At 51.6% G+C, this 12,374-nt stretch overlaps 1 protein-coding gene across 2 annotated transcripts; it reads right to left on the bottom strand.

Annotated features, from left to right (window-relative positions):
• Window positions 1-6,454: 6,454 nt before the first annotated feature.
• On the bottom strand, window positions 6,455-11,131 carry MLF2 (myeloid leukemia factor 2). 2 transcript variants are annotated; one of them, XM_044227520.1, is made up of 9 exons: window positions 10,945-11,131; window positions 10,282-10,359; window positions 9,901-10,027; window positions 9,609-9,644; window positions 8,929-8,982; window positions 8,401-8,529; window positions 8,073-8,232; window positions 7,265-7,477; window positions 6,455-7,013 (listed from the first exon to the last, which is right to left on the bottom strand). In XM_044227520.1, exons 2-8 carry the CDS (start codon window positions 10,329-10,331, stop codon window positions 7,290-7,292), a joined length of 744 nt encoding a protein of 247 aa, XP_044083455.1. In that variant the 5' UTR covers window positions 10,332-10,359; window positions 10,945-11,131; the 3' UTR covers window positions 6,455-7,013; window positions 7,265-7,289. The 2 variants fall into 2 exon arrangements, with proteins under 2 accessions (XP_044083455.1, XP_044083457.1); XM_044227522.1 differs by lacking the exon at window positions 8,929-8,982.
• Between the last annotated feature and the right edge of the window lie 1,243 nt (window positions 11,132-12,374).

Below are 12,374 nucleotides of genomic sequence, written 5' to 3'. Positions count from 1 at the left end.
TTTTGCTTTGAAAAAGATTTCAAGGAAAAAAGAAAAAAAAAGGGAGAGAGGCGCCTGGGTGGCTCAGTGGGTTAAAGCCTCTGACTTCAGCTCAGGTCATGATCCCGGGGTCTTGGGATGGAGCCCTGCATCGGGCTCTCTGCTCAGCAGGGAGCCTGCTTCCCTTCCTCTCTCTCTGCCTGCCTCTCTGCCTGCTTGTGATCTTTGTCTGTCAAATACATAAATAAAATCTTTTTTAAAAAAAAGAAAGAAGGAGAAAAGAAAAAGATGATGTGGAGAGGAGGAAAAGACAAACTACAGAATGGGAAAGAATTGTTTACAAATGCCATTTAACAAAGGACTTCTTACCAGAATATATAAAGAACTCTCAAAACTCAACAGGAAGGAAATAAACAATCCAATTTTGAAAAATGGCAGGAAGACTTAAGCAGACACTTCATCAAAGAGGTTGTAATGATGGCAAATAAGCAATGACGAAACGCTCAACATCATTAGTCACTAGGGAAATACAAATTAAAACCATGACAAGATACCTATTAGAATAAATAGAAGAACACCTACGCACTTAATGGAATGGGTAAATAAAATAAAAACTGACATACTAACCACTGGCAAGGACGCAAAGCAACCGGAACTCTCTTACCTTGCCAGTGGGAATGCAAAATGGTGCAGCCACCCCGGAAAAGCTTGGCATTTTCCTTTCTTCTCTTTTTTGTTTTTCTCTTCTTTTCTTTTCTTTTCCTTTCTTTCTTTTCTTTTTAAAAAGATTTTATTTATTTATTTGACAGAGAGGGAGAGATCACAAGTAGGCAGAGAGGCAGGCAGAGAGAGAGGGGGAAGCAGGCTCCCCACCAGCAGAGAGCCTGATTCCAGGCTTGATCCCAGGACCCTGAGATCATGACCTTAGCCGAAGGCAGAGGCTTTAACCCACTGAGCCACCCAGGCACCCCTTGGCATTTTCTTATAAATACGCACTTACCATATGACCTAGCAATCCCACTCCATTGCATTCCTTAAAAAATTAAGATACATACACACAAAAACATGTGCACAAGTGTTTATAGCAGCTCTGTTCCTATGCCCCCAAACTGGAAACTAGAGTATCCTCAGACAGGTGAATGGATACAGATTATAAACACACAGAATACTACTCAACAATAAAAAGGAGTAAACTATTAATACATGCCACAACACGACTGAATCTCAAAGGCATTATGCTGAGTCAAGGAGCTACTCTCATCTATGACTTCATTCTATGACATTCTGGAAATGGCAGAATTATAGCAACAGAGAACATATCGGTGGTTGTCAAGGTTAAGATTTGAGGAAGGGTGTGACTACAGAGAAGCGGCAGGAAGGTGTTCAGGGTGATGGAACTGTTTGGATCCTGACTATGGGGGTGCTTACACAAATCCGCATGTGTTAAAACTTACCCAAAAGTACACACACACACACACACACACAGAGAACAATTTTTTAAGTTTTTTTTTATTTGGCAAAGAAAGCAAGAGAGGGAACACAAGCAGGGGGAGTGGGAGAGGGAGAAGCATGCTTCCCGCTGAGCAGGGAGCCCAACCCTCGGGGCTCGATTCCAGGACCCTGGGATCATGACCTGAGCCGAAGGCAGACACTTAACGACTGAGCCACCCAGGCTCCCCACACACATAGCAATTTTATTAAATGCTTTAAAAAAAATGCAAGATTTAAAAAACGACATACTGGGCTACTGGCATTCATCATTTGAAATATGGTGTGGTTACTTGAGTAAACTTTAATGTAAATTAAAAGTTTTTACAAATCATCAAGGAATTTATAGCATGTTGGTATAGTTTGTGTCAGTCTGGATTTTGAGTCCTGGCTCTTGGAGCGCTGCTAGGTAGCTAGCTGCATGGCGTGCAAGCAAGTCACCTCTGTTTCTTAAGCAGTGACATAGGAGCGGGGGTTTGGAGGATCTCTGTAACTGTTGCTAAGCTGCATTGGAATCCTCTCCAACCTGGACATTCTGCTTTAGTAGGTCTGGGGTGAGAAGGTCACCTGTAAGGTCTCTAATTCTAAATGTATTATTTATTTATATCATATACTGGGTTTGTTTAAATTAAGATTTGGGAGCGCCTGGGTGGCTCACTGGGGTTAAGTCTCTGCCTTTGGCTAGGGTCGTGATCTCAGGGTTCTGGGATAGAGCCCCACATCGGGCTCTCTGCTTAACGGGGAGCCCGCTCCCCCCCATCCCCGCCTGCCTCTCTGACTACTTGTGACCTCTCTGTCAAATAAATAAATAAATAAATAATCTTTTTAAATTAATTAATTAATTAAGATTTGAATTGGGAATCAGCCTCTGTCCTTCCCTGCCATGTTCCCTGTATATTGGGAACTCCACCCACCCTCCAACACACACAAATCCGGGATATCTCGACTAAATTCACCCGTAGCTTTCTAAGAACCTGTCCATCAAACCATTTCTCACCTCAGTGTGACCTTGACCTTGCCTAAGGTATTTCTGCTCCCCCTTTTAGAGACTCAATGCCACCTCCATGACCCTTTCCCATGCCCCCTCTCCTATGCTCCAGCTTCATGTGTCCAAACGGCCTAGCCTCAGACGGCTCAGACACTGGGTTGAACTCTTGGCTGGAGAACACTGTCATCTTGGAGAGAATTGTCCAGAACCTGCAAGATCCCCAGGTGGCAGGTGACAGCAGATGAAGAGGATGGGATGGATGCTGAGGTTAAGGGCCGTGGGGAGGGGGTGTGGGGGCGGATAGCATCTTATTCCTATGCAAAAGATAAGGACCTCAGAGAAGAAAAGAATCATAAAAGGCAGAGAAAGGGCAAGGAACTCTGAGTACTAACTTATTTCATCTCAATCCCAGGGATAGTCCAGAGTGGGGATGGTGGGGAAGCAGGAGGAGGAGTAGTACTGAGCCCAGAGGGAGAAGTATTACATGCCTGTCCTGGTCTCCCTAGAGTTACCATTTCAGGGTGGACATTGAGGATGGGAAGGCCCAGAGCTGTCAGCCCTCTCTGCCTACCTTCCATAGCAGCTCTGCTGGCCTTTGGCATCCGGGCCTCTCGAGTGCACTCCCCTCCCGCCATGCCAGCTGTGGTCCTACAGTCTCTCCCCTGGGACAGAGGCTAGTTGGGACACTGCTTAGGAGAACCAGGTACCCAACTTCCCTCCCTGTGCCCCCAGTTTTTCACCTCCCCAGCTTCTAGCAGCCTCACCTAGATCCCACCTCTCCTATCTGAAGACCCCAGTGACGTCTAAGAGGGAGAGAAGTAAAGGCTACTTTTTTCTCAGCCCTATCCCAACTGGAATGGCCTGGGAGAAGGAGAGCTTGGCCCTTGCGGCTCTCTCAGCCCTTGGGAGGACTCAAGCCCAGGCTGGGGAGCATCAGGGCGGGGCAGGTGCATGAAGTATGTAAGTGGACTTGGACTACGTGGGCTGGGAGACTGAAATACTGCGTTCTTCTTGTGGATCAGCTCCTGGTTCTCTGGGTAACCGGTTTGTGACTTGGGCTTTGGATTGCAGGACAGAGGAAGGGGGCATGAGGTAGAGGGGGAGGAGGACCCAAGGTTCTTTGTTAGTCAAGGACAGAAAACAACCCAAACTGCAAGCAGGGCTGGGTCAGAGTGGCCAAACCTTTGTTTCTACTTGTTAGTCTGTAAAGTTGAGGCACGATGGGACCCGGGGGCGGCTCAGTCATTAAGCATCTGCCTTCTGCTCAGGTCTTGATCCCGGGGTCCTGGGATGGAGTCCCCATCAGGCTCCCTGCTCTCTCTGCTTGCCGCTCCCCCTTCCTGTGCGCTCTCTTTCTGTCAAACGAATAAATAAAACCTTGAAAGAAAAAAAAAAAAAGGAGCAAGACAGAATAATCTGGGAGAAATCAGTCATTTATATCCCATATACTGTGTCAAATGCTTTCTCTGTACTAATTCACAGATTTCTCACTCTTCTGCGGTATGGACCCATGTCCCCAGCGCCATCAGCACCTAGAAAGGCCCATTTTACAAAGTGGGAAACTGATGTTGAGAGATTAAGAATCTCTCCCGTCAGAGCTAAGTGGTAGAGCCGGGTCTTGCTCATGCCAGGCTGTATTCATCATTTCACTCTTCTAGATAATTCATTCCCCCAAGCCATGCAGGAAAATAATGAGTCTGACCATGTCCCCCGGATGAGCGGATGGCTGTTGTGAATGAGACCAGGGTCCAGTTGGAGAGCTGACCAGAAATAAAATGTCAGCTTCCTTCCCGAGAGTTCCTTCCTTCTCTGTCCCCTGGGCCTCACCCCACAATGGCAAACAGGTCAGGAAGTGCCAGGGGGCTGGTTCTTGAGCCCCTCACTTGGTGGCTGCTGCTAACTGATTCCCCACAACCTATCCCTCCCTACTCACTAGTCACAGGCCCTAGGAATGAGTGCTGGGCTGAAGGGTGGTCCTCACCCAAGAGCAGGGAGTAGAGGTGAAAACGAGTTCATGTGTCTGAAAGCCAGGACCTACTCGGCAGAGCTTGGGAAACACTTGGGTTGACTCACCTAGATTGAGATCAGAGCAACCCTTGCCCTGCTCCAGCCCCCACTGAGAACCATGCCCGTGAGTGTGGGCACTGTGACTGAAATCCAGGTTGGCAGGCCGGGCATGAAGTTTTCTAGGTAGTAGGGAACTTCGGAGCGGAGGCCCAGGAAGTGGAGGACCTGCCCAAGACCATTCGGCTGGGTTGGCGGCGCAGGTGAGGACCCAGTCTCTGGGCATCTTTTACAGGGCTCACACTCTTTCAATGGTGGGCCCCTCAGGAGACTGAGGAGAGCGCTCCCACTCCCAGAGGAAGTAAATCTGTCTATTCCAACAGAGCCCAGGGGACCCCCTCAGACTGAGGGCTGTGCTCACTGAGTCCCAACATCTGTAATTCAGCAACCCAGGTGAAGATGAATTCTCTCTACAGGCACCCCCCCCCCAAAGTTTTTCCAAAGTTCACACCACACCACTTCGCTTTCACAAAAGACAGCATTAATACTAGTTTTGGCTAACACAAGGAAATATGGATTTTTGCTTTTATGAGACAAAGTGGAAACAGCTCTCAGCGTTTCTTCTGCAGCAATTTAGGTCCCACCGAGCTCCTGCCCCCGGAGTTCTGCTCAGCTCCCCGCCTCTGGCCTAGCTTTGAACTGCCTGGGAGCTCTATTTTGTGCGTCCCTTAGCGAGATGGTTTCAGCAAAATTCAAGAGGTTGTTATTTCGGGTCTGGGAATGCTCAAGAGCTTTTCCATGTCAGTTAATGGTAATCTGTTCGCTTTGTGCCATTTCACCTTACGAAAAGGTTTCACAGCAACATTCTGCTTTTGGATAGTGGGGGGTGGGGTACCTGTACCTGTTTGACTCCTGAGATTGCTGGGTTCTCTTAGCTGTAGGATTGGTTCCCTTAACCCTGCTCACGCCTCTTCACCAGCCCCATTTAATGAGGTTTTGGTACCTGCCCTGAGATACCAAGTCAGTGCCTGGTTGTCACACTAGGCTTTATCCCTCTGTAGTCAGCAACCAGACAGGCTCTGGAGTCTGTTTCTTCACAGAGGACATGGAAAGATCCTCCCTTCCTTGAGAAGAGCCAGAGTCTTGAGTTGTGTGTGAGTGTGTGTGTGTTTGTTTTCTATGTAAGCTCTTCAGCCAGTGTGGGGCCTGAACTCACGACCCCGAGATTGAGAGTTGCGTGCTCTACTGAGCCAGCCAGGCACCCCTGTTGTCCCATTTTTTTTTCTGTTGTTTTTTTCTTTTTTTTTCACTTTACCATAGACTGAAAAGAACTGAAGATTTTTATAAAAAAGAAACCATCATCAGCCCTTTATGAGCATTGACCATCCTTAAGTAAGTTCCCAAGAACAGAATGACCCATTTGGCCACGCCAGGTCAAGCAAGAGCGAACATCTTGAGAAATTTGAGCACCTCATGCCCTTTCAGCACCGCTCAGGTTCCAGATTAGTTTTCTTCTCTGGTCTCCCTCCCTGGGCTCAAATTCTCAACAACTGAGAGTGGGAGAACATTGCTGACTCCTAGATGCCTCCCCAGTGAAGGCCTGTGCCTTCCTGCTCCTTACGACAAGCGTTCCCACCCACAGCCCAGGGGCCAAACTCGGCCCGAAGAGTCAAGAGGCAGCAAAACCCTCAGGCACCTAAGAGACTGGCCCTATGCTCCCCTGGACATGTGAAGAGACAGCAAAAGCAAGGGAGACAGCCAGCAAGGCCACTGCTAGTGTCTTCACCCACCCGCCCTAGGCCAGCTGACTTCCACAGCTGGTTCCTATCTGCCAGGCTCTGCCAGGCCCATGGTCATTACCACTGAGGTACTGGGCTTGAACTCAAGAAGGCCACATGTGGAGACAGAGGGAACGCAAGAAGGGAACTGGGAGACAGGAAGGTTGAAACTGAACCGGGACAAGATCAAAAAGTACAGCCAGAATTCTACTTGGTCTTTTTTTTTTTTTTTTCCATTCTCCTTTATTCCATAAACACCTAGTTCCAAGTTGCACAAATCAAAAAATAAAGGTAGAGAAAGGTGTAGGGAAGATTTCTGTGATGTGCAGGGGGAGAAGGGGGAAAGGGTTGGGAGCCAGTCCTCTCCCTCCACACACAGCCCCGAATGCGGGTTATGGCCCCTGCAGGGGGGGGATCTGAGGAGGAGGTGGCAAAAGACCCAAGGTAGCTGAGGGATGGAGGAAGCCCCTAAACCCAGAGCTCACCCCAAAAGCCCCTTCAATGCATGACAAGGGTAGAATGGGGAAGGTGAGGAGATTCAAAGATGGAGCAGCAAAATGAAAAATCAAGTTAGCAGATAGAGGAGAAGTGGAGTCATCATGGTAGGGGATTAAAGAAGGGAAAAGTAGGTAAAGGGGGCAGTGAAAGGTTCTCCCTGAGACCCCCAGGGAGAGGTGGGGGCCAGCTTGCCTGTTAATTTAATATTAAATTGGGAGTGGGAGTTGGAGAGGAAAATGTTATTACAGGGGACGATTTCTCAGCCTCTCAGCCTGTACCTGGAAGGGGAAGAGAAAAGAGCACAGGTCAAAAGAAAGACAAATATAAAAGTGGGGAGTTGCGTTTAATCCCCTCTTCCAGGGACAGCATTCTTCTCTTTCCAAACCAAAGAAAACTTATACCACCAAAAGGCAGCATCTGCTGGGCACATGGACTGCTGCCTCCTCGTGGTAGAGGCCTGGGCAAAGGTCCACTCCTCAACCCCCCTTCGTGCTCCACACCTCACCTACTCCTCCCCCTCAGTACTTACAAGAGAGGCTGAGGGCATAGGGCCCTCACCAGTCATAGCGGCGGGACTGTCGGGAGGGGGAGTCGTCAGGTCCCTGTATAGCCAGGCGAGGAGGCCCCTCAGCCCTTCGTCCCCCACCCCCTGAAGCCTCATGCCGCCGGAATTCCAGGGGGCGCTGCTGCCGGAACCGGGACGTCTCCCTCCGCCATTCATCATCAAACGCTGCGGCCTCACCTGAAGAGCACAGAGACCAGAGGTGACCCCTTAAGTATATAGGCTGGCTTCTGGAAGCAGATGCAAGAGTGAGCCACAGCCTTCTAAGATGAAGAAACAGGGCAAAGCCTGGAAAGTATTATGCATGGGGATGTGTTGAGGAAGAGCAGCAATTTCTTTTCTTAGAATCTGGTTCCACTAGCTAACAATATGGTTCCACTAGCTAACAGCCAACAGTGATTGCAACATGGAAGCCACCAGCAGCCCAGAAGTATGACTACTGAAGAAAGAAATTAGGAATGGCACAGTTATTAAGCTAAGGAGCATCATCCCAAGCACACAGTAAGTATTTAATAAATATCTGTTGACTTGAAAAAAAGGGGGGGGGGCCTGACAGATGGCCCCTCCTACTGAGGACAATGCCAGCACCTGACTTAGCCCCTGAAGCTGACAACAAGGCTCAAGTGAGGTAAGACCAGGGGCCCACCCCTAACTTTGCCAAGAAAGATCTACAGAGGTAGAGAGAGAACGTTTCTATCTTCTAGCTCCTAGGAACCAGACCAGGGGCTACTGGGCCAGGAGTCAGAAGGGTGATGGAGCGGGGAGGAAGGCTCACTCTCATCCAGGTTGATATAATCCTGCCGCTCCTCCTGGTCCCCCGTGCGGTGGTTTCGGGAGCGCTGGAGGATGTGAGCCCGGTCTCGGATGTGATGCCCAATGGACATCTGCTCTAGCCCACTGTCGGAGTCCCGTACAGTCCTCCGCGTCTCCCGGATCTGGGATGAGGCAGAACACGGCACACTGAGCCACCCCTTCCAAAGCCCTGGCTACACCAAGCCAGGACAGACAAACCACCCACAACCCAATCCTGAAAAAGGAAGCCAGGCTTTCTGTGTGTTATTCCATTCTGCCCGCTCCGGGAAAGGAGAGGCCCTCCAACTCACCCCGCCTGGAGCCGAGCGCATCTCTGATGTCTCCTGGTAGACTTTCGGGGCCCCATCCCCCGTATTGGAGTAGGAGATGACAGTGGAGGATGAAAAGGTCTGGCAATTGCCTCCAGCTGTCATGTGTTCCTAAGGAGGAAAAGGTACTGCAGGACTGAATGGCCCCTCTGAGGAAGGGATCCCACGCTTCAGCTACCTGTTCTTGTCCCCCACTTTCTCATGATACTTGGGAACTGAGAAAACCTCAGGGCTCATCAGCACCCCCCAAATTCTTCGGAGTCCAACAATAAACAAGAGGGACCTGAAGACACGGAGCCCTAATTGCACATTTAAAAGACTGCTGTTGCTGCTTCCTACTCAGGCGTGAGGGCAGGTAAGGGAATCCAGTGGCCTCTGGGTTCAGTGACTTCAGCCAGCTTGAGCCTATCACCATACTTTTCCCTGCCCCTGCCTCCGAGGACTTAAGGGTGCTGCCAGTCATTATTACTGAGAACAAGACTGTAAAAACGCATGGGGCCAGAGCCTCACCATGTTCCCAATCATGTCGTTCATCATCCCAAACATGTCCATGAAGCCACCCGACTGCAGCAAAGAGATGGAAAACAGAGTCAAGAAAGCATAGTCAGTGCTCAGATGGTCTCCTTAGGTACCTGCTAGACAGACACACAGCTACACTTTCCCGGTCTCTTCTTCCAACACACGGAGCAACTGCTCTGTCTCTTCATTAGCATGACCAGAATATAGAATGTTCTCTTTGTGTTTCCCTTCCTGTATTACTGCTGGCTTCCTCTTCAGTCTCTACGGCTGCTCTGATCCAATTTTCTTTCTCCCTACTGTCCTACTTCCTCCTATCTTTAGGAAGCACACCCAAGTAAATAGACTCCAACCTATAAAAGGATTGGCCATAAAACTAAAGACAACAACAACAAAAGCCATCTTTGTTGGCCCTTCAACTGCACCTCCATCCTCAGAAAGACAAACTTTGCAAGGCAATTACATTCTCCTAACAGGGATGGCTCCTAGAATGCAGGGATCAATAAGTTAGAATCTTTAACCCACAGGACTCCTAGCACACAACAGGCCCAGAGCTTTGCAAACACTCTAAAAAGACTCTAGGGTTACTATTCCAGGGAGCCACATTTGGAAATAACATCTAAGTGTATACAGCATGTCTGAGAATGAAAGGAAACGAGGACATCAGGACTCACCATTCCCAGCATCCCAAAGGGGGAGACAGCCCCAGTCTACAAGAAAAGATAAAGAACAAATTAGAGACCACGTCCTCCTCTCTCCCTACAATCCCAAACGGAGCCCATGGCCTCAGCTTTTTTTCCATCCTCCTCTCAAAATGGGTTCACAGCCCTTCTGCCAGACCCCCTCCCCCACTCCTAAAAAAGATCACTGCACTTGCTAAGTTGGCTGAAGTGCAAGAAAAATCAAGGACCTTATTAACCACCCCCAGCATTTCCTTGGGTCTCAGGCAAGTCACAGCACCATTACCTGCATCCTACGGCTGGCAGGTCTGGTTCCAGGCATGTTGCCATCTGTGATGCTGAGGAAGGGGCTATATCCAAAGCCACCTGACAACATTCGGTTCATATGCTGACGGTGAATAGCAAAGGGGTCCCTGTGGAGTGAATATACCGTGTGGATGGCGGAGAGGCCAAGCAGTCAACACCTTCCTCCCCCACAAAATGGAAAAGTCCTAGGGAAACAGTGGCACAGATGCCTATTTCCTCTCTGAGTCTGTGCTGGAGCCGAGTATCCAGCTGGTTCCAGCCAATGCCAGCCACGGGAACCCAGATGTCTGTCTGAACTACTTAGAGCCCTGAAGTGGAGTAGGATGAGTGCTCTAGAACAGGAGGGGGAGGGAATACTCACATCAGGAACATGGGATCCTCGGGCTCCACGTCCCTCATGAAGCGGAACATCCTGACTTTAGCTCCAGGGGGCTCCACACTGTAAAGATGCAGAGGCTCAGCTACGCGGACGGAGCCGGGCTTTTGCATAGCCGGCTCCGTGTAGAGACTCTCAGAATACTGTCCCTTCCAAAGGCTGTAAGCGAGCCGCCCAAACTCCAGTGAGACTCTCTCCAGGTGGTGTTCGACACCACCCTCAAGGGAGAGAAGAGCTCCTCAAACCTCTCAAGGAGGGCCGTGGAAAATTTTTCCAAGCCTCGCAGTTTTCTGTCTCCCCTCGCTCACAGCCATCCTCTCCCCAAAGCCCTGGCCAGAAGCATGCCCCCCCACCTCCCCCAACGCCACGGTTCCGGATGCGAATCCCAAGGGCTGGCCCTAGCTCCAGCAATGACTCCCGCCACCTCGCCCCCTTCTTCCCCGGCCACCCGCCTGGCCTCCCCCGGGGCTGGCCTCACTATCCCCATCGCCCCAGTCCGCCGATCCCCCGGCCCCCGCCTCCCCGCGGGGCGAGCAGAAGCGACGGGCCTAGCCTTCTCCCCTCCCCGCATCGCAGGTTCCTAGACCCCGCAGTCCCGCGGGCCCGCTCCCGCCCCGGCCCCGGCCGCCCGCTCTGCTCGAGCCTCACCGGTCCCCGATTCGGGCTCAGCGGCCCATCCGGCCGGTCTAGCCTCTCGGTGCGCTGCAGGATCGGGGGTTGCGGCCCGAGACGCGGGATTGGTCCGGGCTTGCTCTTCTCGGCCTCCCGCGCCGCCTCCTCCCACGGCTGCCACCTCCGTACCCCCCCTCGGCCCACGGAGCCCGAACCGCGGCCAGGCCCGGACGGAAATGACGTCACGATGGGACCGCCCGCCCCGGGGCTGGACCCGCAGAGCTCCGCCCACTGGCGGACGAGGGGAGAGGGCTGGGGCCCGGTCCCGGGGCGGTGGAGTGTGATTCTGCGGGGTCCTCCAGAGACCAGGGGAGGGGAAGCCTCATCACCAACCGGGATTTGGGCTCTGGACAGGAAGGGGCTCCCTGTGAGGGTGCGGAGCAAGAGCAGGGGCGCCCCTTCCTCCGCAGGGACGGGGTGAGGGAGGGCGGTGCGGCACATTCCATTAGGGGAAGGAAGAGGACGGTGGGGGGGGGCAGATTCCCATGAGGGGAGGGGCGGGCTCCCTGTGGGCGACGAGGTGGGGCGGATCCTGGGGGGAACATTAAGCAGATTTTCTACCCGAGCGGCTTGCAGCCCGAGAGGGAAACAGGGCGGCCGTTCTGCGGGGGAGGTGCTAAGGGCCAGTCCCATCGGGAGGAGGCGCGTTCCAAGCAGGGGCGGGGTCCTCGGAATGACGTAGAGGGGGAGGTGACAGTTCTGTCTGTCTAGCTCTGCCTTCGAGAACTCCGGCGGGGCCAAAGAGAATCCAGGTTGGGAGGGCAGGCCGCCAGGTGGCGCTCTTCGGCCAGGTTGGAACTACAGGTCTGCGGGACCGGCGTTGGCGAGGTTCCTGGACCCTTCAATTAGCCTGTGTGAAGGGTCGGTCTGGGCAAATGTTGTCGTTCTGAAATTGTTTAGTTTAGTGCCAGTCTCTCCCCTTTCTTTTCTCTAATTGCTGTGTCCTTAAGAGCTCCCAGTCCCGCACCGATCTTTCTTGCCTCTAGTCAGGTAGGTAGGTCAAGGGTCTAAAGTTGGGGAGAAGAAAGGGGTGGAAAGGTCCATTAACCAGGATCACCCGGGGCGGAGCTGAAATCAGACCCAGAAGACCCGACTCCAAGGCCAAAGATTGAAACTTTGACATACTAAATGTCTTGCATAAAATCTGGCCCAACTGGAGAGAAGGGCCCTCCCCCAGGGTGTCAGGGGAATTTGGACTGTCTACGATGGACTTTAAACCAGACTCATCCAAACTCTAACTCTCCCTGTTCTTTACTCTGGCTGCTAGCCATATTAGTGCTATGTGGAGGCTGACAATGCCAAAGACTTGTTCCCAATACTTCCCTAGGGGTGAAGAAGGAGGGGGTCCCTGGTGACTCAGGAAAAGATACTGGGAGCAGGGCTTCTCAGGTTTCTTTGGACTTGGA

Source organism: Neovison vison, chromosome 12, assembly GCF_020171115.1.
Source record: "Neovison vison isolate M4711 chromosome 12, ASM_NN_V1, whole genome shotgun sequence".
Classification (NCBI taxonomy): domain Eukaryota; kingdom Metazoa; phylum Chordata; class Mammalia; order Carnivora; family Mustelidae; genus Neogale; species Neogale vison.
This window is presented reverse-complemented; position numbering and strand designations above follow the sequence as displayed.

Bases quoted from the DNA above. Each gene is read 5' to 3' on its own strand.
- MLF2 (XM_044227520.1), bottom strand. From the start codon at position 10,331: ATGTTCCGCTTCATGAGGGACGTGGAGCCCGAGGATCCCATGTTCCTG. The intron at 10,028-10,281 runs GTGAGTATTCCC...TTCACTCCACAG, and splicing joins GAGGATCCCATGTTCCTGAT to GGACCCCTTTGCTATTCACC. The intron at 8,983-9,608 runs GTGAGTCCTGAT...TCTTTGCTGCAG, and splicing joins CCTTTGGGATGCTGGGAATG to TCGGGTGGCTTCATGGACAT.